This window comes from Myotis myotis, unplaced genomic scaffold (assembly GCF_014108235.1).
Source record: "Myotis myotis isolate mMyoMyo1 unplaced genomic scaffold, mMyoMyo1.p scaffold_m19_p_5, whole genome shotgun sequence".
Taxonomy (NCBI): Eukaryota; Metazoa; Chordata; class Mammalia; order Chiroptera; family Vespertilionidae; genus Myotis; species Myotis myotis.
The window spans coordinates 43360563-43385667 of record NW_023416357.1 but is presented as its reverse complement, the minus strand read 5'-3'; the positions used below and the strand labels follow the sequence as shown (position 1 = coordinate 43385667).

The 25105-nt window shown below is 36.5% G+C and overlaps 1 protein-coding gene across 11 annotated transcripts in view; it reads right to left on the bottom strand.

Annotated features, from left to right (window-relative positions):
- TENT2 (terminal nucleotidyltransferase 2) overlaps nucleotides 1-24401 on the bottom strand; it is a 44966-nt gene extending 20565 nt beyond the window's left edge. Inside the window, exons 1-10 of one of the 11 annotated variants that reach the window (XR_004967482.1) lie at nucleotides 24148-24391; nucleotides 16745-16915; nucleotides 16469-16546; nucleotides 13065-13302; nucleotides 10194-10308; nucleotides 10011-10102; nucleotides 8203-8359; nucleotides 6560-6629; nucleotides 1035-1111; nucleotides 529-657 (exon numbers count right to left, since the gene is read on the bottom strand). Coding sequence is in view for 9 of the 11 variants with exons in the window: in XM_036308816.1 (XP_036164709.1) it covers nucleotides 529-657; nucleotides 1035-1111; nucleotides 6560-6629; nucleotides 8203-8359; nucleotides 10011-10102; nucleotides 10194-10308; nucleotides 13065-13302; nucleotides 16469-16546; nucleotides 16745-16878 (1090 nt within the window). In the remaining 2 variants the exon portion in view is untranslated. Of the gene's footprint in view, nucleotides 1-528; nucleotides 658-1034; nucleotides 1112-6559; nucleotides 6630-8202; nucleotides 8360-9050; nucleotides 9189-10010; nucleotides 10103-10193; nucleotides 10309-13064; nucleotides 13303-16468; nucleotides 16547-16744; nucleotides 16916-24147 lie in introns of those variants that run through there. The other 10 variants (XR_004967483.1, XM_036308816.1, XM_036308817.1 and 7 more) reach the window with 10 other exon arrangements.
- Nucleotides 24402-25105: the final 704 nt, after the last annotated feature.

The window sequence follows — 25105 nt, the reverse complement described above, 5'->3', positions numbered from 1 at the left end:
TAAACTGTGGCAATAACATTAACTCAGAACAGATCAGATCCTAGACATCCTGTTAAATGGTCTTCTATTACAATAACATAAGTTTTCACCCTATCTCCATACCAGCTCACAGGGAATAAAAGCTTCTTTGACCAACAGGAAAATAATTTCATTCCTATCTCAAGTGAAAAATAAAAAACAGGATGACTGGTATGTGAGTTTATTTTTATAGGCCTTCTAAACATTCATTCATCTGCCTCAAGAAAATGGTTCCACAATACAGGGGTGAAAAGTTCTTTGAATACAAAAGTGAATACAGAAAACTGTCAGAAAAATAAAAGCACCGTGAAACTGCTTTTTAATGCTTTCCAGGGAGTAACATTTCTAGAGCAAGTATTCAAAGCAACAAAACAGAAAATATGGTCTAATGGACCTTAGATGTAAATGTTTAAAACAATACTATTTGAAGTAGGGTCAATAGGGAAGACACTATAATAAAGTTTAGCTGCATTTCCGTTTTAAAATTTGGGGAAAATCCATAATACTTACTTTGTAAGTAGTGCAAAACCATCAATACAAGACTATAGCTGCTTAAAGTACCACGACTGGCATCATTTATATCATGGTGACTTGCCCACTTCTTAATCACCAGTACTAATGGACGAACTCGATTTTCAACTGAAAGTAAAATTAAAACTTAAAAATTGTAAGAAGACATTACAGTTTCTTTTGAAAGTTTCCATAATTTCCCAGCTCCATGCTAATAAAAAGAGTACCGCCTCCCTGTGCATTAAACAGTATTCACCATAAATGTATCTTACTTCTAAAGCAGTTACCTTTTTAAAAACTGCTAATTATTAAAATTCATCTTGTTGACCTTTAACTTTGGTAGTATATAATTTTAGTGAAGCAATATATTTTACATATAATATAATAAGACATTATACATAAAAACAAAGAGATGTCAGTATTTACTGCAAGCATCTTTAAAAAGGAAAAAAGAATGACAAATAAATGAAAAGCTGATAATTATTTGGAACTAAACAAAAACTTACGATATGCATAAGTTCGGAGAAGGAATGTGTTTCTTATTCCAACAATATTGTTTACATTCAAGTCAAATTCCACACAACTATTAAAAAAAGAAATAGAAAAACGTTAGCTCAGTACAAATTAAATTACCTCACTAGTAAATAAATGTATATCCACAAGTCCAACGATGTAAAAATAGCATGGGCCCAAAGGCCCAAGACCATAAAGTGAAGCACTAAAGAAATAAGAATGAATATGTACTCAGTATATCATTTGAATATGATTTAGTGTTTTAAAAATATAAAATGAGATTACTGTTGAAAAGATTCATAATACATTGGTAAGACTCCAATTATCCTTTAACAGAAGAAATTTAAAGTTTTGCAATCCAATCTTTTTCAGACAAAAAGAAAATGTGACCAAAAACATTTCTAGACAAGTTATCCCACTAAGTTATACACTCTCAACTAATTTGAAATTACAGCATCATTTGAGGCCTGCTCCCCGCTGGCAAGTGGACATCCCCCGAGGGCTCCTGGGCTGCCAGAGGGATGTCTGACTGCCAGCTTAGCCCCAATCCACCGGGGAGCAGTTCTAAGCCAGCAGGTGGTCATCCCCTGAGGAGTCCCAGACTGCGAGAGGGCACAGGCCAGGCTGAGGGACACCCCTCCCCCCCCAGTGCACAAATTTTTGTGCACTGGGCCTCTAGTTAACAATAGAGCAGATGAAGCAGAGGATTAAATCAAAGATTGGGAAGATAAGCAAACAAACAACACCCAATCAGAATAGGAAAAAGAAAAAAGAACCCAAAGTGAGGATAGCAGGAGCCTCTAGGTCAGCTGTGGGCAAACTACGGCCCGTGGGCCGGATCCGGCCCGTTTGAAATGAATAAAACTAAAAAAAAAAAAAAAAAAAAGACCGTACCCTTTTATGTAATGATGTTTACTTTGAATTTATATTAGTTCACACAAACACTCCATCCATGCTTTTGTTCCAGCCCTCCGGTCCAGTTTAAGAACCCACTGTGGCCCTCGAGTCAAAAAGTTTGCCCACCCCTGCGAGTCTAGGACAACTTCAAGTGTACCAACATTCGTATCATGTGGATACCAGAAGAAGAGAGCAAGAAATTGAAAACCTATTTGAAAAAATAATGACAGAAAAATTCCCTAACATGAAGGAAAATAGACACAAGTTCAGGAAGCACAGAGTCCCAAACAAGAAGAACCCAAAGAGGCCCACACCAAAGCACATCATAATTAAAGGGCAAAAGGTTAAAAAACAGAGAATCTTAAAAGCAGCAAGAGAAAAGCAGTTATTTACATACGAGGGCGCTCCCATAAGACTGTCAGTTGATTTCTCAACAGTAACTATGCAGGCCAGAAGGGACTGGCAAGAAATATTCTAAGTGATGAAAAGCAAGGACCTACAACCAACATTACTCTACCCAGAAAAGCTATAATTTAGAATTGAAGGACAGATAAGATAAAGAGCTTCTCAGACAAGAAAAAGCTAAAGGAGTTCACTACCAAACCAGTATGACATGAAATGTTAAAGGGTCTTCTCTAAGGAGAAGAAAACAAAAGATAAAAAATATGAACAAAATGGCAATAAGTACATCTCTATCAATAAATGAATCTAAAAAAACAAAATAAACAAGAACAGAAACAGACTCACATATAAAAAGAACATTTTGACAACTGCCAGATGGGAGGGGGCTTTGGGGAATGGGTGAAAAGGGTGGAGGGATTAGGAAGTACAAATTTGTTGTTACAGAATAGTCATGGGGGATGTCAATAGTCATGGGGAATATAGTCAATAAAATTCTAATAACTATGTGTGGTGTCAGATGGGTGTGAGTTGTACTGGGGTGATCACTTAGTAAGTTATATAATGTCTAGTCATTGGAGTATACACCTGAAACTAATATAACAACATATGTCAACAGTTATTGAAAAAACATTTTTAAAACATTTTTTTAATTTTTTAAAGTTTTAACCCTCTAAAAAAAAAAAAAGTTTTTCCATGAAAACACTGCCTAAAATAAAAACTTAACAACTTTACTTCCTATAGCTTTTAATCATAAAACTTAAAATCTACCCTTTCAGATTTTCTTGTTTTAGGGAAAGAAATCTTATAATTTTTCAATTATCCATGCATACTAATACAAACAGATAGTATTATTAACAGTTTAGATATCACATACATATTTGGCTTTGGGAAACATGGTAACAATGGATTTATATTCTTCAATTGTGTTTGTGCAAATCTAACAATGAAACCTGTTTTCACTTCTTCTCTATAACTAGGGTAAAACACATAGATGGACACTAGTCTAAAATTAAAAACTTTTCAAAAATATGAATGCTTTACAAATATTCATAGCAACTGCTTCAACTTCTACTTCTGGAAATACTAAAGTTAATCCTTCTTATGGAAAATAATTTATGCACAAAATGCTTATTCTAACAAGTTAATGACAATACATTCACTCAATGAAATACAGAAACTCACTAAAAATGAAGCCAGAAAATATTCAATGATATAAACAGTGTTCATGATATTTGGTTAAGTAAAAACCTATGGGCTCAACTTTAGCTTTAAAAGCTCATGCATTCATTTGCATAGTAAGGGACTGAAAGGTTTACATCAAAACGTTAACATCAGTTATCTCTGGTTGTCAGAAGTGGAGGGTTATTTTTACTAGTTTGTATAGAGAAAAATTATAAAATGGAGTTATTAAAAATAAAAAGTTTGTATAATAATCTTAAATAGAAAAAGTATAGAATTGTTTATATAACCACGTATTTTTTTAAATGTATTTAGCTAATGTTCATTTATGTTTAGTTTGTTTTATCTCCCTATATCTTTGTGCTTTATACTTTATTTCCTTGATAAAAATCAATACAGAGTTATAGAGTGGATGTTTTGATGAATGAAGGGGAAGGTTTGAGACAGGCATACAAGTAAAATTTTGTTTAAAATATATATATATATTTAAAATATATATATTTTAAAAATATATTTTTTATTTAAATATATATTTATTTAAAATACGTATTTTTTTATTTATATAAAAAATATATAAAATGTGTGTGTGTGTGTGTGTGTGTGTACTAGAGGCCCGGTGCACAAAAATTTGTGCACTCGGGGGGGAGGGGGGTCCCTCAGCCTGGCCTGTGCCCTCTCGCAGTCTGGGACCCCTCGGGAGATAACGACCTGCTGGCTCAGGCCTGCTCCCGGGTGGCAGAGGGCAGGCCCAATCCCTAGGTGCAGCCCCTGGTCGGGCTCAGAGCAGGGCCGATTGGGGAATTGGGGCGCCGCCCCCTGTCATGCACAGAGCAGGGCGGATCTGGAGGTTGCGATGCCACCCTCAGTCACGTTCAGGGTAGGGCCAATTGGGGGGTTGGGGCACTGCCCCCTGTCACACTCAAGGCAGGGTCGATGGGGAGGTTGCGGTGCCACCTCGTCACGCACAGAGCAGGGCCAATCAGGGGGTTGGGGCACTGCCCCCCGTCACGCACAGAGCAGGGCCCATCAGGGGGTTGGGGAGCTCCCCCCTGTCACACACAGAGCAGGGCCCATCAGGGGGTTGGGGAGCTCCCCCCTGTCATGCACAGAGCAGGGCCCATCAGGGGGTTGGGGAGCTCCCCGTCACGCACAGAGCAGGGCGGATCAGGGGGTTTGGGCGCTGCCCCGTCACGCTGATCTCGGTGCCTGGAGGCCTCTCAGCTCCGCTGATCCCGGTCCTGGGAGGCATATTACCCTTTTACTATATAGAATAGAGGCCTGGTACATGGGTGGGGGCCAGCTGGTTTGCCCTGAAGGGTGTCCTGGATCAGGGTGGGGGTCCCCACTGGGGTGCCTGGCCAATCTGGGTGAGGGACTGAGGGCTGTTTTCAGGCTGGGACTGAAGCTCCCAACTGCTCCTTTTTTTCCTTTTTTTTAATTCTGAGCCAGCTTTAGCTCTGAGGCTCCAGCTCTTAGGTCTCTGCTCCTGAAAGCAGGTATCTGGTTTGTTTAGGTTCTACAATCGAAACTGTATCAACTCCAGGTCTGAGATCCCGGCTAGCTGAAAGCTGGTTTCTGGGGTTTTGTTTAGCTTCTATTTTTGTAGCTATGTTTCAAACTGCCAGCTCAGAGGCCTGCAGCAGCAGATGGGGAAATTTGGAGTCCTCCATCACTGAAGCAAGCAAGCCTCATGTTAGTTTCAAGCTGCCTGGCTGCCGGCCGCCATCTTGGCTGGCAGTTAATTTGCATATCGCCCTGATTAGCCAATGGGAAGGGTAGTGGTCGTACACCAATTACCATGTTTCTCTTTTATTAGATAGGATTCAGTCCATTCAGATTTTACTCACAGTAGTTATGTTCTATAAAGTCATTGCAAACAGCAAATTAGTGACTACTAAACCATTACTCCTAGGGAAATAAAGTCATGTTTCCACAAGCCTTCAGTCACATTTTCATCAACTGATCAATATGTAACTAATTTCTATGTGCATTTCTGTTTAAAGACACCTTATTTAATAAGTTGTTGATTCACTCACAGTGAACTCACAGACAAGAGCATTATAACTCATGCCTGAACAAAGCATATCTAACACATGCATTTTGCCCATGAGGACAATCACAGCTTTGTACATAGAAACACTATACATGGGGCCATTTTAAGCAGCAAATCCACTTACAAAAAGCACAAAAAAGTAAAAAACATGGCACTAACTAGACTGTAAAAAGGACAGTTATGAAAGCTGAAACAAGAAGGCAAAGTATCGTATTGTTTAACCTCAGCTAGGAATGTGCGCACTGGGTGACTCAAAATTTTCCAAACTTGCACATGTCTATGAATGACCATGAAAGTGGTAAAAGAATTAATTTAGGGGAATGAGGGATTACAAAATAAATTTCATCAAGAATATTTCGCAAATATGGAATCCATGACTAATGAAGATCAGCTGTGTATATACTTACACTTAAATTTCAATGTTATTTTTATAAAACTGAGCTAGAAAAACCTGACATCAGAATCCTATCTATTTTTCAGAAAACAACAAATCATTTTTTAATCAAGGAAAGAGTCAACATCTAATATTTACATTTCAGTCAGATATTATCTAAAAGAGTCTAATTCCAATACCCATAAGAAATTCAGAACCCAGGCAAGTAGAATATACAGATTTACAACAACCCCTTTGACACATAAAATTTCATCAACTAAGATATTTTCTTAATACATTAATTACATTTCCAAAAGGCAAGTGATCATTTAAAAAAATCTGAAATATAAATATGCATGCATTCTTTAAATTCGGTAGTCTCAAATACTCAAAATTTGAAGAAGAATAACTACATAGTTAACAATGAAAAATTGGTGAGACCGTTTTCAAAAATTATTTCAAAGTAAGTGAATTTCAAAAACTAATGAAGAAAAAAAAAAACTAACGAAGACAAGCTATTACATTATAGTACACATTTCTTAATTATCTACATCAAAAGGATATCTAAAAATTATTTAAAGCAACTGAAAAAAAGGGAATTAGGTAATTACTACCTGACTTTATCCCTGAACTTCACAATTGGCACTTTTGCTCGAATCAGCTGAGGTCTCTCAATGTAGCCAGCTAAAGGATAAAAGATGTCAATATCTGCAAATACTTATCAAATTCATAGTGTACCAATGTATAATTTTTTAAAAATAGTATTTTACTAAGCTAAGATCATTTAAGAAAACATAGTCTTTGAGAAAGAAAGCAAAGAAAGGACATTAAAGAATTCTTCTAAGAATGGAATTTCTAATACCATTTTAAGGGCTTTATATTCAAGTTATTTTCAGAAATATGATCCAATGTTCAACAACATTGATAACGAAGTTCATCAGAGCATTTTAAACATGAAAAATATCTAAGTTAGCAGCAGTGGGATGGCTAAATTCTGGTCCAGCACATGGCAAGATGTTATGGCAGTCATAACATATGTACAGAATCTTAAATGTGGAAATGCTTGCAACGTGACACATGGAATGGTGACACATTCAAATAAGTATGATCTCTAAGGGGAGAAACACATTATCTACATATTTTTTACTCCATCAAAGTTTAAAAGAATTTTTTTCCTGAGTTCAAAGTAATATGTTATTCATTATAGAAATTTGGGGAAATACAGAAATGCATAAATAAGAAACTCTGCAAACTTTCCCAAATGAGCAATTTCCTAATGTTTTAACTAAAGAAAATGTAACACCCGATTTTTTAAAAACAAAAAATTTCTGTGCCCAGGCTGGTGTGGCTCAGCCGGTTGGCATTGTCCTGTGCACCAAAAAGTTGCCTGTTTGATTCCAATCAGGGCACGTGCAGGCTCGATCCCAGGTAGGAGGCGTGCAGGAGGCCGCTGATAGATGTTTTGCTCTCTAGTCGATCTTTCTCTCTCCCTCTCTTTCCTTTCTCTCTAAGAAGCAATAAAAATATTTTTATAAAAAATGTTATAATGCTTTATCACCAAAATCATAAAATATATTAAGCTTCAAATAGAATTTATATGTAAGAATTCAGTGACATTTAGTGAAAAATAAGGACTTAAAAGTTTCAAGGTCCAAGTAAAAGTTCTAATACCAACAAAAACCAACTATACTCCTGCAAGTTACTGATCCCATGATCACCAGTCTTCTTAATTATTAAAAGCCATAAAAAGGAAAAGAAAAAGAAAACTTTCATTTGAGTTAGATGATCTCTAAGTTCCCTTCCATATTTAATATTTATCATTCTAATCCTATTAAAAATAACATTGACCATCAGCAATTCTGCTTTCTGTTGGAGTAATTTATTTGGGCTTCATGTTCAATGATCATATTTTTAAAATCTGATGTCATAAATTCCATGTCATTGCAAAACAGATGAAATTCTCTCCCTCACCTAAATAAGACTTTATCTGCATCACTCTTACGTCTTTATAGATATTTTGCATTACTGCTATTTATAGTCCATGCCTCAGCTTCCCTAACAATCTATAACCTTTTGAGAAAAAGAACTGAAGCTTGTATATCTGAGTTTTCCACTGCATCAGTGATATTTGTAAGTGAATTCAATGAAGAATTGTTGAATAAATGGTTACTCTTCTTAATAAAAACTAAAAGGGAATTCATTTGGAAAGAAGGATCCACATAATACCTATCCTGACCAGAAAATAAACAATTCTTACCAGAAAATAAAGTGAGAGACATTTTAAGTAAATAGTTAATGTCAGATGACATATGAACTTGAGGCATATTCGACTTACAAAGTCTAGTACAGAAGTGTTTATGGACTAAGGTGAGTATATGCCGTGCTTCAGTCTTCTGATTTACCTGAAAAAAACACTGAAAAGTTAAAAATAAAGTGTTTTTTCATTATCTTTCTTAATTTAGTCTTTTATTTTCTTAATGTATTTCAACAAAGAGAAAGCATATAAAGTATACTTTTCTTTGGAGTTACTTTTCTTTTTTTTTTCTTTTTCTTTTTTTTGGAGTTACTTTTCAATATAGACTAAATTGCATCATAGGAAAAGTCAAAGTTTATGTTGTCTTTCACATCACAATTTCTAAGTCAATTCCTGATTTTAAACTTAATGGAAAATTTTAAAAGAAATATTGAAAGAGACATATATGCCATGTTTTCCTTTAGTATAAATGTACAAAAAGTAATGTTCTTCAAGAAAAATAAACCTAATTTTAACTTTTTATAATATGTTTTTATTTCCCCATAATAGATTAAGGGTAAGGTTCAAATCTATGGTGTCTCAGTACAAGCTGTGTCATGATTTAGACATGTGACTAAGACTGAAAGGTTAGTGGGATGTATCTGAGTATAGTATAATTACATGAGAGAAAGTGTTAAAACTCTAGTGTAGTCCACTACATTTATTATTTGAGTTTTTTTTAAGTTTCCTTTGTATGATTTCAAAGCCTAAAATAAAGTTTCTTTCCTGAAATAAATCTTTTTCTGATTTGCAGTAACTAGAAGCCAATTTTATTAGTGGAATAATAGGAATATAGTTAAAATATATATTACCATTCAATAGATTTTTCTTGTCTTTTTAAAGAGGTAGACTATAATGAGGCCTTTTAAATTATACTGAAATTAATTTAATCCTCGATAATTCCGAAAGGATCTCAGCATATTAAAGAGGCTGCTTCAGGTTAGCAATTACTGTTGTATTAAGGATACACAAGAGTATTAGTTAAAAGGAAATTCAAATAAACCTAATACTAAATAACAAAATTTAATAAAAATAAAGGAAACAAAGCCAAAATATCAGAAGAAATATATCAAAATAGCTTTATTTTAAATTTCAGTGAAACCACTTTTTTTGTATTCCCCAATGAGAACTCCAAACCCCATTGCATTTTCAAGGTAGTAAAAAAAAGATTAAAAATAGAACCACTGAAAACTCATATGGAAAGAAAATATATCAAGAAGATAATACTGCTCTAGCTGGTTTGGTCAGTGGATAGAGCATCAGACTGTGGACTGAAGGGTCCCAGGTTCCATTCTGGTCAAGGGCTCATGCCTGGGTTGTGAGCTCGATCCCCAGTAGGGGGTGTGCAGGAGGCAGCCAATCAATGATTCCCTCTCATTATTGATGTTTCTATCTCTCTCTCCCTCTACCTTCCTCTCTATGAAATCAATAAAAATATATTTTAAAAAAAGAGAAAATACTGACATATGCTCTTCTTTGCTGCATCCCAGGAACATATCTAACCCAATAATTATTCAAAAGAGGCAGAGCTCTTTTGAAAGAGTGAAGCCATCTCACTTTAACAACTTAAAAATAAATTAATGCTAAAATTCCTGTTATGCTTATTGTACAAACACCTTAAGAGAAAAAGTAGTATTTCTTGGGTTTCCTTTAATTACTATAAACAAAGAATCCAAAGAAGTAATTAAAATAAAACAAATTATTTTCCTCAACGACTTTTGTATAAAATTTCTTAAATGACTTAATATGAGAATAAATGTTTCTTTACTTACTGGTTCGTCTTTAACAACTAGACATAAATCACCATCACTGCTCCGGGTACCAAATCCATTTAAAGAGGACCCAACCAAAAAAAGTCTGCTTTCTAGAGAAACAGAAGAGAATTATAAGGTATTATTTCTAATTTAAAACAGAAATTCATATACATAATGGGCATGAAAAACAGGGAAACATACGTGGAAATAATAGCTGAATTTCTCTCTGCAGTTGTGCTCTACAAAGTTCTTTCTTCTTTAAATCACTTACTTGCTGCTGACATGCTTCAAATAACTCCAGGATCTGCTGACTCAACTTTAATCCACCACAAAAAAAGTAAAAACATTTGTTCAGAAATGTATAACTACCACAGTGAGAAGTGTAAAACAATACTACCAACAGTATTTTAAAAATGAATACATATTCTCTCCTTAACACTTTACAATAAAAACTACTGTTACCTAAATAACAATGGTTACTTAGTAACTGAAATAATTACTAACTGTTAAAAGGTAAAGTATCACAAGTCACAGAAAAGCATAGTCACAGATAATTCATAATAAGTATAATCCATGGGTCTGCTGACTCCAAACTTTGGTTGCTGTTTTTGGATGGCACATGAGCTAAGAATAGTATTTTTTTGTTTTATTTTGGGGGAGATATATATATTATTGATTTCAGATAGAAAGGGAGAGGGAGAAAGAGATAGAAACCTCAATGATGAGAGAGAATCATTGATTGGCTGCCTCCTGCACGCCTCACACTGGGATCAAGCCCACAACCCGTGCATGTTCCTTGACCAAGAACAGGACATACAGAAAAACTAGGTTGGGGAAAACACTCTGAATCTATAAGGTCTCATAAAAAATTTACTGAAATATAATAATAAAAGTACATTAAAAAAAGAAAGTAAAAAGACAAACCACAGAATGAGAGACTATATCTGCAAATCAAATATCTGATAAGGGTCTAGTATTCATAATATATAAAGAAATCTTAAAACTCAAAAAGAGCCCAACCAGTGTGGCTCAGTGGTTGAGCATCGACCCATGAACCAAGAGGTCACTGGTTCGATTCCTAATCAGGGCACATGCAGGGGTAGTGAGCTCAGTAAGGGGCATGAAGGAAGCAGCTGATCAATATTTCTCTTTCATCTATATTTCTATCTCCTTATCCCTCTCTCTATAAAACATATTTATAAAAAAACAAAAAGAGAATAAACCCCATTAAAAAATAGGCAAAGGATCTGAATAGGCAGTTCTCCAAAGAAGATAAACATATGGCCAACATGCAAATGAAAAGATGATAAGCCCAACCAATGTGATTCAGTGGTTGAGTGTCAACCCATGCACCAAGAGGTCCACCAGTTTGATTCCCAGTCAGGGCACATGCCCAGGTTTTGGACTCCACCCCCAATAAGGGGCATGCAGGAGGCAGCCAACCGATGTTTCTCTCTCATCGATGTTTCTATCTATCTCTCCCTCTCTCTTCCTCTAATATCAATAAAAACATATTTTAATCAAAAACAAAAAATTATCAACATCATTAATCATTAGGAAATCAAATAAAAATTCCAATGAGATATCATTTCACAACCACTTGAATGGCTATATTAAAAAAGATAGACAACAGCAACTGTTGACAAGAAAGTGGAGAAATTGGAAAGCTCATCCACTGCTAGTGGGAATGTAAAATGGTGCAACCACTTCAGAAAACACTTTGTCAGTTCCTCAGAAAGTTATACATAATTTCCATATAACACAGCATTTTCACTTCTAGGTATTTACTCAAGAGAAATGAAAATATGTCCACACAAAAACCTGTACACAGATTTTCATAGCAGCATTATTCAGAATAGCTTAAAAATGGAAACAGGTCAAAAGTCTATCAACTGAGGATTGCATAAATAAAATATGATATATCTATACAATGGATTATTATTCAGCTACAAAAAAGAATAAAGAACTGATACATGCTGTGTGACCTGGATGAACCTTGAAAACATGCTAAGTTAAAGAAGTAGAACCACATATAGTATGATTCCATTTATATGGAATTTCCAGAACAGGCAAATCCACAAAGATTAAAAAAAAACACACACACAAAAAAAATTGACTAATGGTTGCCAGGGGCTAAAGAGAGGGGACTGCTACTGGAATACATGATTTCTTTTGGGAGTGATGAAAACGTACTATCTAGTGGTGATGGTTTCATAACTCCGTGAATATACTAAAAACCAATGAATCATACACTTGTTTAAAGAGTGAATTTTATGTACAACTTTATCTCAATTGTACATAAAAGAATTAATACAAAGTAGCACAACTAAGGAATGAAGCAAGTGTTCCTTTTTTGACTCAACATTTTCTGTACACTTACTATGTTCCAGGCTATGCTGGTTGCTAGAAACCCAAGATGAGTAATACAAAGTCACTATACTCTCTTCAGGCTCATTCTCCTTAGTATACAAATGTCATATTTTTCAAGAGTGAAGCAGCTTTTAAAATGCAAAAACAGCAAATATAAGCCATAGGCAATCCAAGAGGATGCAGATAGTGTCATTTTCTAAGAATTAGTATTTAAATAGCTTAATTCTATTTATGTGAAATGTGTTTTTTACAAATAATGTTTCTAAAAAATCTTTCTTGATTTGAATGTATTATTTCCTATTACTCCTGGATTCTCTATATTTGACGTTCAAAAACCTCACGACAAACACAAATATCCCAAAAGAGCATGCTTTTTAATACTTTATTAAAATATCCATATGAAAACTTGTTTTTCTGTCAATAAGTAACAAGAGTTCTCTAAACTAAGAACTCAAATGATTTGGCTCTAATCACAGATTCTTATGAAATAGAGAATCTCTCATTTCCTAATATGAAATTTGCATTTCCAAGGAAAAAAAAAGCAAAGTGTCAAATTTCAACAGAAAACTCTGTGGAACAGTACTTTAAACAGTGCAAAAAAGGCATGTTCTACTCAATCCAAGACAATAGATATTTTTTATACTTTTAATACATTATTTATATTCACTTCCCAAAATGTAAAACTAAAATCTACATAATTACCTTATCTTTGGCCTCAGGCAGTGTGATTTCTCTAGGTTCTAAAATTGGTATTTCTCGAAAAGGTGGAACACATCTGACTATATCTGGTACATAGTTTGTATGAAACAACGGAGGCATTGAGTATCTTCTATCACCTGATAAAGGCACTAGGTGGTTAAGTATAGTTGGCTCTTGGTGGGGTGAATGGAAACGTTGTCGTTTACCGTCAAGAGGAAGGTTTTTTTCATCGCTTAATCTCCTGAAAACAAGCAATATACCTTAGTAATTACAGGTATAACTTTCTGATAACAAATAGAAAACAATTAAGAATATAAAAATAGCCGAAACCGGTTTGGCTCAGTGGATAGAGCGTCGGCCTGCGGACTGAAGGGTCCCGGGTTCGATTCCGGTCAAGGGCATGTACCTGGGTTGCGGGCACATCCCCAGTGGGAGATGTGCAGGAGGCAGCTGATCGATGTTTCTCTCTCATCGATGTTTCTAACTCTCTATCTCTCTCCCTTCCTCTCTGTAAAAAATCAATAAAATATATTTTAAAAAAAAAAGAATATAAAAATAACATGACAATATTGACATTTTCAGCAAGTCCACAATATTAGCTCTATGTGAATCTTAAAATATCCATCTTCAGCACCAAAGATGCAATAGATAAACAGCTTGTGGGAAAAATACGTATAAAAAAACAAACTACATATATAGGGTGTCCCCAAAAAATGTATACACACACTTTGAATAATTATAAAGGCAATGTTTATTAAAATACATTTCATTTTCAAAATTGAGCTATCAGCTGTTAAAGCATGTATACATTTTTGAGGGGACAGCCTGTATACAAAGGTTAGTCTCCTACTTTTGAACTGCCCCAATATTTCATCTCAGGAGTGAAAACTTTGTAGGAAAGTTTCTACTAGTATTTATAGAACCACTAACAACAAAAGATCCAAACTCTAACATGAAGAGAATAAATTAAGTGAACTGAATGTTATAAATTTTAAAAAGGCTCTTTGAGTCCACCTATGTTCTTACTCATCAGTAGGAAAAACTAAATTAAAAGATACTTTTTTAAAAAAGCCGTAAGACATCGAAAAAGGAAATTTGAAAATGACTGACATTTTAGATAACATTGCTAGTATATTACTGTTAAATTTCTTGGATGTGAACAATGTATTTTTGGTTATTTAGGAGAATATCCTTGTTTTTAGGAGGAATGAACTGATATGTATTGGGGTAAAGTGAAATGATGTCAACAACTTATTTACATATGGTTCAGGAAAAAAATGTGGGTATAGGGAAAGAAAGAGGCAGAAAAAATAAACAATATAGCAAAACTTTAATTGGTGAATTTAGGTTAATAGAATACAGGTGTCATTTGTTACTCTTTTTTAAAAAATGTTTTTTTATTGATTTCAGAGAGGAAGGGAAAGGAAGAAAGAGATAGGAATATCAATGATGAAAGAGAATCATCAATCGCCTGCCTTCTGCACACCCCCTACTTGGGATCAAGCCCATAACCCAGGCATATCCCTTGACCAGGAATCAAACCGGTTACTTCGTTTCCTGGGTCGACGCTCAACTACTGAGACACACGTGGCTGGGCCATTTATTCTTTAAATTTTCCTGGAGGCTTAAAAATTTTCAAAATAAAAGGCAAGGAAAAAAATCATTAGAAAGTAATTATTTATTGTAAAATAAAGGAATTTACTTCATTGATATATTAAGTTGTTCATGTAGATAATACTTTATGCCATAGGAAATGGTCCAATTCCTTTTAAGCTGTAAAATTCTACCAGTCATAGAAATCTGAAGGTTTTTATTGTAATACTCCTTTGGGATTATCCCAATTCTCCTTGACAGACTTGGAACTCCTATACCTGTTCACTAAAAGTGAACAGTGCTAAAAACGTAAGAAATATATTTAATATTTTTTAAACATTAAAAGTAATTTAGAGCAGCGGTTGCCAACCTTTTGGACCTCAAGGACCACCAGTGGTCCGTGGACCACCGGTTGGCAACCGCTGATTTAGAGCTTTATATTTTAAATATCTTCTACTGAGAATGCCAATTTAGTTTTTAAAATATGTGTAACTATGAATTAATGGAATTTATTTTCATTCATAATTCACAAATTGGCTATCAAGGCAAATTTCCAAAAATTAAAAATCTGAATAAAGTCAGTACTTTTAGCCTCATTATATAGCTTTCCACATGACAACTGTGAAGAACAACTCAGTGCAGCTAAGCAAAGGATCTAGAGCCAGACCTCCTGGGTTCATACCAGTTATGCCAATCTTATTTGAATAACTAATTGCTTAACTTCTGTGTGCTTCAGCTTTCTCCTCAACAGAAGAGGTATAATAGTACCTATTTCATAAAGTGCTGTGAAATTTAATCAAATTATTATTTGTAAAGTCCTTAGAACAATGCCTACTACATAATGTGATCAGTAATTCTTAGGTAGTGTTGTTTTTACCTGGACACAAAAATTATAACATCTTTTATATGTTTTAAATAGCAATATCTTTTAAATATTGCCAAATCATATTTTTATAATCTATCTCTAAAGCTCTATTATAATTACATTGATACATTAATCTCATTTAATCAAACTGGTTAAAATTAATTGGCTTGAACTTCTCTATAGAAAGCTTTATGTCATGTAGAAATTTTCATTATAACAACATTTATCATAGAACCTTACCTGTATAAGATTTAGATAAGCCAAAAAGCAGTAAACTTTAGAAATAAGGTGATATGGGCTGAATTGTGTCTCCCTCAAAACTCAGATGTTTAAGCCCTAACCCCCAATATCTCAAAATGTGACTGTATTTAGACATAGAGCCTTTAAAAAAGTTAAAATGAGTCATTAGGGTAGGTCCTAATCCAATAAGACTAATGTCCTTAGAAGAAGAGATTAGAACACAGAAAACCCGGACACAGGGATGACCATGGGAGGACACAGAGAGAAGGGAGCCATCCTCACGCCAAGAAGGAAAGCCTCAGACTAAGCCAAACCTGCCAACACCTTGATCTTGGAATTCTAGCCTCCAGAATTATGAGAAAATAAACTTCTGTTGATTAAGCCACCCAGTCTTATACTTTGTTATGGCAGCCCTAGCATATAATACAGAAAGCCATCTGATTTAGTTAAAAATCAATTAAAAGTAGTTTTCTGAAGAAATATAGCTTCATGCCATGTAAAACTTATGACAGAAATAATTCAACAAAGGATCCCTAAAATTCTTTAAATACTACACAGAAGTTTTAAAATTCTGTGACAGGACTGATCACACAGATCCCAGGGGGGAAAAAAATTTAGGGCATATTGTCCATACAATTTTAATAAAATGTACATTATTACACAGTTCTAAGAAATGCAAAATTTTCTTTTAAAATAAAGATATACTTACTTCCTTCCTCGAAACAATGGGGAAATTGGACTGACATTTCCATATGTCAAGTGCTGTAATGACACAGCTCTAGATAAGCTACCAAAAACAAAAAACAGTAGTAATAAACATTTTATTCCTTAAAAAACAATTTCAGAAAAAATTATTTCATTGATCAAAAGAAAACAAGTCATAATGACATTTTGTCTAATTTCAAATGTTTCATATAAAAAGGGTTTGCATCAAGTAGAAAACATAATTTACAAATGATATGGGCCAAAGTATTACCATACTTACTCTGCATTCTGAAAGTTGAACTGTGCATCTATAAGCTGCTGGTGTGAATAAAGAGTTGGTGATAGGGCAAAGAAGTTATGTTGTTGATGGTTTGGAGTGAAAGGTGGGCGACCCAAAATTGAGTTTGGGAACATGCTCTTGTTCACTAAAAGTGAACATGTATTCTTCCACCTAGAATAGTTTTAAAAGGCAAATTATTATAGCTTAAAGTTACTGAACTCTTTCATAACTAGTATCCGCTATTTAAAACAATTAGTACCAAGTTTTAAATTTCATTTGCAAACTTATTTTTAAAAGTTTAACAGATCTTTTAAGTTATATTATACGTAACAAAACTTACTAATTAATTTTAAATCTACATTATCCATGGAATTATTCAAATGATAGTACAATATATGTTTCAAATTTTCTGATATACCCTAATAAATTTACCCTAATATCAATAAATATTTTAGAAATCAAGTTATTACCACATACTCTAATAAAAAGAAACTACCTAAGAAAAACATTTAGTGAAACTCTAGATTCTTATAATTATTCCCATTATATCTTATGTAAAGGTATAAGCCATCATGCAACAATCTGACTCCTATGACTGAGATATTATGGATCTGATTAAACAAGGGAAGGAGCCGAAACCGGTTTGGCTCAGTGGATAGAGCGTCGGCCTGCGGACTGAAAGGTCTCAGGTTCGATTCCGGTCAAGGGCATGTACCTGGGTTGCGGGCATATTCCCAGTAGGAGATGTGCAGGAGGCAGCTGATCGATGTTTCTCTCTCATCGATGTTTCTAACTATCTCTCTCCCTTCCTCTCTGTAAAAAAATCAATAAAATATATTTTAAAAAATAAAATAAAATAAAAAAATAAACAAGGGAAGGAATTTGCATTGCCTAATAACTATTTATAAAATTGTGAGGTTTTCTTTAAAGTCTAAATAGCGTATATAAAGGACTTCCAATATAAGAGGGCTTGTTCCACAAGAATAAGGAAAACGTGTATACAAAGAAATCAGAACCTTTCACTGACCCAGGCAGGACTAGATATTTATTTTTTTGCAATGAATGATCCTGAGGCTGCAAACTTACAAAGATTAGGGTATGGTAACAAACTCAAAATAAGTATTAAGTGAAGTCTACAAAGTGAAAAGAATCCTCAGCCCACCTTCGTAAAGCAGGAAATTAGAAAACTCATCTATAGAATAACTGAGAAAGAAAAGAGACACATATAAAATAATAACCAGAAAACCTATATAACATAGTAACAGTTTTCCACCAAAGAGAAATTAAGCCAGCTAACAAATACAATGAAGCCTACTATTGAATTGCCCACCATCCCCACAGAGCTTCTAATTAGATTTCTAATAGCTCTCACTTAAAGTAGACATCATGGACTGTCAGAAAGAAAAAAAAAATCTGAGAATAAACAGAAATAATACCAAGAACAAATGAAAACTCAATTAAAAAAAAAACAAAACACAAGTAATGAAAAAAACATTGCATATACAAAACAAGAGTATACTGCTTAAAAACAGAAAGGGCTCTTGAAAATTACAAAACTGAAAGCCAAAATTCCAACAGAGAATTAAAATATTGGGGAAATCTCTTAGAAGGAACAAAAAGGAAAAACTGATGCGGGCAGAAGGGAAGCAGGAAATAGTAGAGAAAATAGAAAAGAATCAAACTATGTGGTCCAACATCCAACATAACAGAAGCTCCAGGAAAAACAGAGAAATTACCAAGTAAGTAAAAAAGAAAATTTCCAATTCTGAAGAACACCAATCCTTACATTAAAGGACCCAATGAGTACAAAGCACAGTTTAAAAAAAGAAATGAATATCAAGGCATACTATGGTGAAATTTCAGAATATCAGGAAAAAGAAGCTCATAAAATGTTACAGCGAAAAATGTTATAAACAAAGGGCTGGTAATCAAAATGGCTTTAAAGCAACAGTAGAAACCACAAGACAATGAAGTCAATGCCTTCAAATTTCTGAAGAAAATGCTCTCAAGCTATAATTTTATACCCAGCTACACCACCAATGCAAGGGAAAATAAAAACATGTTTAGACATGGAAGGTATTAAAAAAGAAAACCTGGGAATTAAGAAAAAGAAGGTCCAACACAGCGCAGAGACAAAGTAAATTACCCAGGATGATGGTAAAGGGAAGCTAACAGCTTAAATTAGAGCAGGACAGAGGGCTTTAAGATATCCAAGGAGAAAAAAAAAGTTAACTTATAGGTTACCTAATGTATCTGACCATAGAGAGCAATTCTTCTGGAAGAGCAGAAATAATTACAAGAAAAGAAAAGCAGCAAGTTCAAAATAAATTACTAAACTACAGAAAAAACACACTCAATGGGTTATATAAAAAAGTAAATATAATTAGTTAACCTACTTGGTTCTTACAATAAGGCAAACATTGAAAACACAGAGATAGTAATATACTTACATCACTTACTACATATTATATTTAAAGATCACATATATTCATATATTATTATACAATATACATCACAATTTATGATGAGAGTACAGAAAGGTACTAAATCTTCATTTTCAGCAGATGTCAATCCAAAGAATGACCTATAAAAGTTTTTTAGAGCATAAGAAAAGAACACTTAAGCAGCTACAAAAAAATGGTAGTTGCTTCTGGGGTTTGATACCAGATGGTTGGAAAAACTGGTGCAGGAGACAACAGAAGAGAAAAAGAGAATGATCTGCAAAAAAATAAATCGCTCATACAAACTTTGTCCCCTTTTTTTTTTTAATTCTGAAAGATTAAAATTCCCCAAACTGGCCACATATAGTGAAATTTACCAGTTCAGATTCAAAAAGATTTTGTTTTTTGCTTTTATATCTTCACCCAAGGATATATTTTTTCAATTGACTTCAGAGAGAGCGAGAAACCTTAATTCGAGAGAGAATCGTGGATGTGTCATCTCTGGCATGCATCCCAACTGGGGATCAACCCGAAAGCTAGGTTTATGTGCCCCGGTGGGGAATAGAACCTGCAGCCTTTGGTATATGGGATGACACTCCAACCAACTGAGCCACCTGGCAAGGGCAGGTTCAAACAGTTTTTGAGTAAGAGTCTCTGACAACCATCAGATATCATCCCAAGTGGCTGACTCTCATCTGAACCAAAGGCAAATGTTACCTCCAGAAAATAAGTCTGTCAACTTCGTTCGGCAGGCCTTTATCTGTTATAGGTTTTTTTAAAAAGCAATCCTATAAAATCTACCACCCTGTACTGATTTTAACTCAAAGGAAATGGAAAATATCTTGAACCAAATAGGATTCCAGAGAATCCTTTATTAAAAGTACACTCAATAATCATAGAATGTCAGATTCCAGACTGGCAGCTAATGTCTTGTTCTAGACCAGCAGTTCTCAGCCTGTGGGTCATGACCCCTTTGGGGGCCTTTCACAGGGGTCGCCCAAGACCATCGGAAAACACATATATAATTACATATTGTTTTTGTGATTAATCACTATGCTTTAATTATGTTCAATTTGTAACAATGAAATTGGGGGTCACCACAACATGAGGAACTGTAGTAAGGGGTCGCGGCATTAGGAAGGTTGAGAATCACTGTTCTAGACCCTTTGCCTGGGTTCATACTTTCTTGGCCTTCTTTATTCTGCTTCCCTGACCCAAATCCCCATAAGTCATAATTCCTATTTCATATGATTCCTGAGAAAATGACATTAAATACAAGTCATTACAGTAATGAATTTTGCTTAATATTTCATTTTGTTAGAAAACAGATACTATAGATATGATCAACAAGGGATGGAATCTGTATTCAGAAAAACTAGAATTAAAAAGTTTTATTTTCAAATTTATTTAAATCAGTTCAGCTCAGCCAGTGTGGCTCAGAGGTTGAATGTGGAACTATGAACCAGGAGGTCACTATTCAATTCCCGGTCAGGGGACATGCCCAGGTTTTGGGCTTAATTCCCAGTGGGGAGCATGCCGGAAGCAGCCAATCAATGATTCTCTCTCATCATTGATGTTTCTCTCTCTCTTTCCTCTCTTCCTCCCTGAAATCAATAAAAAACTATGTTTAAAAAAATCAGTTCATAATTAAAATTCAAAAACACTTTGTTTATACCTATAAATAATATAAGGCTGGGCAAAAGTAGGTTTACAGTTGTGATTACGTAAACGTTTATTCTTGTACTGGAGGCCTGGTGCACGAAATTCGTGCGGGGGGGGGGGGGGGGGGGTCCCATCAACCTGGCCTGCAATAACACCAGCGTCCCTCACACTGGCCTCTGGCCCGAGGTCCCTCCCCTCCCTCCATGCGGCCGGGGCTAGAACTCTGGGCTCATGTGTGGGGGGGAGGGGGAAGCAAGGCGAGCCCAGTGTCACACCAAGGCCTAGGGCCAGAAGCCCCTCCCCTCCCACCATGGGGCAGGGACGCTGGGCTTGCGTTGCTGGGGCAACACCACCAGCATCCCGCCCTGGCCACTATGAGCACCACCATCTTTGTGGTGAGTGATGGTTAATTTGCATATTACTCTTTAATTAGATTATTTAATTATTGTACTATTTTCCATATGAACTATAAATCTACTTTTGCCCGCCCTGTCTGTTTTTCTTCCAGACCCAAATAAAGTCCTATACCTATGCATACAGATTTGAAGATCAGAAGTGACTTAATATCCCAGACCTCACCTATTCCTATCCCATTATAAGGTCAGACCCAAACTAAGAATAAGTCAAAAGATGTCTTATGGCCCAGAAGTATTCTACAAAACTAATGACCAAATTATCCAAGGCTTAAAAGCTTACAATGATTCCATAGCCAAAAGTTAACTTTGGGGTAAATACTGAGTTCGACCTGTCCCAAATTCCCAGAAAACCACTGAAGTTTTTGGAGTCCCTCCATAACAAAATACTTGTCAGGTTCCCCGCAGTATGAATCTTGGCCTTCAGGTCTGGCTCTTACCAAGTCAGCCCACAAAGTAAAGAAGAACATTCCTAGGGAATGTAACCAGTGGCATTCAACACTCCCCAACATGAGTATCCTGCATGACCACCTAGAAATCAGGAAGTAAACCAAAAGCCCATGAATTTCAATTCCTCTTTCTAACATTTTTTCTAATACATTTCAACTCTGAATTTTATGAAGATAAAAATGTCACCAAAATAATAATAATCTATCCTAAACAATATAAGGGATAATTTTTTAAACAGAATAGTTTCAGCAAAACTATTATGACACCAGAATTAAGGAAATCACCACAGAATTTGAAATCTTTTTCTTTATATTCTGAATAAAGGCTTCACTAAGTAGATAATGATCTATATAAAACAGTACTTCACATTAACTGTAGTAGCAGGTGTAAGAAATTTTTTTAATAAATACAATCCAGAGATTGGTGGTATCCCATTTTTCTTAGCTTGAAAGTTAAAATTTCTCCATCAGTACTTGACTATAAAACAGAATAACCTCAGTAAATTTTGAACTGTTTTAAAACCACTGCATTGGTTCTGGCCTTAAGAAATCTTAAGGATTGCTTCTTGAATAAGGTTGAACCAATGGGAAACTATACAGGTTTATTTGTAAATAATCATACCTGGGACAAGCTGTATCAGATTACAAAGTAATTCCTAGTGCTATATAGTATTTGATCCTGTACCCTACAACCTGGAATTTGTCCTAAACTTGACCTCTCCTCCAAAGAATTAGAGAACGCCTAAGGTTACATAATTCCTTCATCAGGATTCCTCCGAAAGCAGAATTTACCTGGTATAATAACCAGAACTGTAGTGGCTAAATCAAACTATCTGTCCACTTTGCCTAAATGCCTTTGATCCATCCCCTAAACTCATTTCTTTTCTCCACAATGCAAAAGTCCAGTCCCTAAATCCTGTTCACGCACTGTCAAAACCGCCTGCAGGTTTCGAAAACGACACTCATTTTTTTTTAAATATATTTTATTGATTTTTTACAGAGAGAAAGGGAGAGGGATAGAGAGTTAGAAACATCGATGAGAGAGAAACGTCGATCAGCTGCCTCCTGCACACCCCCTATTGGGAATGTGCCCGCAACCAAGGCACATGCCCCTGACGGGAATCGAACCCGAGACCCTTCAGTCCGCAGGCCGAGGACACTCTATCCACTGAGCCAAACTAGCTAGGGCACGACACTCATTTTTATTAAGAATTTGATTCCATCTAAGTGTTGCAAAATAATCTAGTCACATGGTTTGAAATGGACATTTCTTAAATGACCTGTTTCACATGGAGCTTATCTGTTAGACTGAATTGGAGTTCGCACATCAACAAAGTAATGTTACTATTATTACCTGTCAGTCCATAAGAAGAGCCTTCAGGCCGTTCATCAGTGCATGGTAATGCTTTAAGGTGATAAATCATACAACAATGGGGGGAAAGGGAGACATATGTAACACTATATGTAATACGTTAAACAATAAAGAATTAAAAACAATAACAGCCCTAACCGGTTTGGCTCAGTGGATAGAGCGTTGGCCTGAGGACTGAAGGGTCCCAGGTTCGATTCCGGTCAAGGGCATGTACCCTGGTCGCGGGCACATCCCCAGTAGGGGGTGTGCAGGAGGCAGCTGGTCGATGGTTCTCTCTCATCGGTGTTTCTAACTCTCTATCCCTCTCCCTTCCCCTCTGTAAAAAATCAATAAAATATATTTAAAAAAATAAAAATAATAACAAATCATACAATATGATGGCATTTACAAAAAAAAATAGTATGTTATCTATAATACAAACACACAAACTTAAGTGTTCAGTTAGGCGCTCTTTCCTCACAAAATCATATAGACTGCACATCTGCCAACGAGTTGCCAAGGAAGCTTGAGTTTTTACAGTTTGTTTCTCTGTTGTTCACCCTATTGGAATACGATAACTAAAACAACTATTTGAAACAAAAGGCTGAGAGAGCTGAAACCAGACAGGTTACTCCGTAATCCGGAAGTTGTGAGAAACATAAACCCCTCGTATTCTGGCCTCGGAAGAGAGACTGAAGAGCCGGTCTACAAAGGCTGGCCAGGAAAAGAACAACGACCTGACAGTCCTACTCTGTGCACGGTCCCGTACAGGGAAGCACTAGGGCAACGCCATGCCCATTTAAACCAGCCTCTGACACGCCACGCAGGGACCCCAAAACACTCCTCTTTGGGTCCTAGGCTGAGTGAGGACAGGCACGAGGAAGAGAAACGAGTAGGGGGGAAAAAGTAAACGGTCCAAAGATTCTTCAAAAGGCACAGTTCCATGGGGCCGCCTATAAGCCTGGGAAAAGACACCGCCGGAATCTCCCACACAAAACACACCCATAGTTTCCAAAAAGTTCCCCGCGCCCCGCCCTCTGCGCCTAGGCCTGCGGGGCGCGTCCCGCTCCGAAACCCTCCAACTCACAGGTGTCCTTGGGGCAGGGCCTATCGGCACTGCCCGCCCAGGAGCTCCACGGCCGGAGCGGCGGCGGCCCACGCGCCCGGGGGTAGCTTTCGCCGGAGCCGAGAGGCAGCGGCCCGCGGAGTGGCGAGGCCTGGCTCCGAACGCGGATTGCGTTCTACACCCGAACTCGGCGGCCGGGGCGGTGAGACGCGAGGAAAGGCAGGGCCGGCAAGGGTGTGGGAGGTTGAGGGCGGTGGCTAGAGGCGGAAGACCGAAAAGTCGCCCCAAAAGCGGCGTAGAATGCCCATTCGGAAACACCCGGAAGACCGCCGTGACCCCGGATGGGAAGAGCGGGGAAGTCACACTTCCGGCAACACCCCCACCCCTCCTGCGAGCGCTGTGCTAGAAAGCGCATGCGCACGACTGCTGGGTCCCGGGTTGGCGGGAGATGCGGCTCAGCGCCAGGGTTGGAGGGGAAGCGCTAGGACTACCCTGAGGCTGGAGACCTAAGGCATCAGCCCAGAGCCGCCTGTCCAGGCCCACGCACTGCAGTTCTCGCTCTGGTAAACATTTTTTACTGGTCCTTCGTGTCTCAGCGGGGTGACTCCTCCCCAGAGAAGCTTTTCCTGACCCAGTTTTCCCTCTTCTGCACCCATCTGTTTTAAGCTTTTTTGTCTTTTTATTTTTTGATGTATTTTTATTGATTTCAGAGAGGAAGGGAGAGGGTGAGAGAGATAGAAACATCAATGATGAGAGAGCATCATCGATCAGCTGCCTTCCTCAAGCCCCACATTGGGGATGGAGCCTGCAACCTGGGCATGTGCCCTGACCTGGAATCAAACTGACCTGGTTCATAGGTCCACGATCAACCTTAGCCACAGGGCTGGGTTTGTATGTCTTATGCTATCTTAGCATTCACTTCCTAGAGGCCTGAACTAACACAGCAGCCTTCGCCCAGAAAGTGCCATTTAAGATGAAA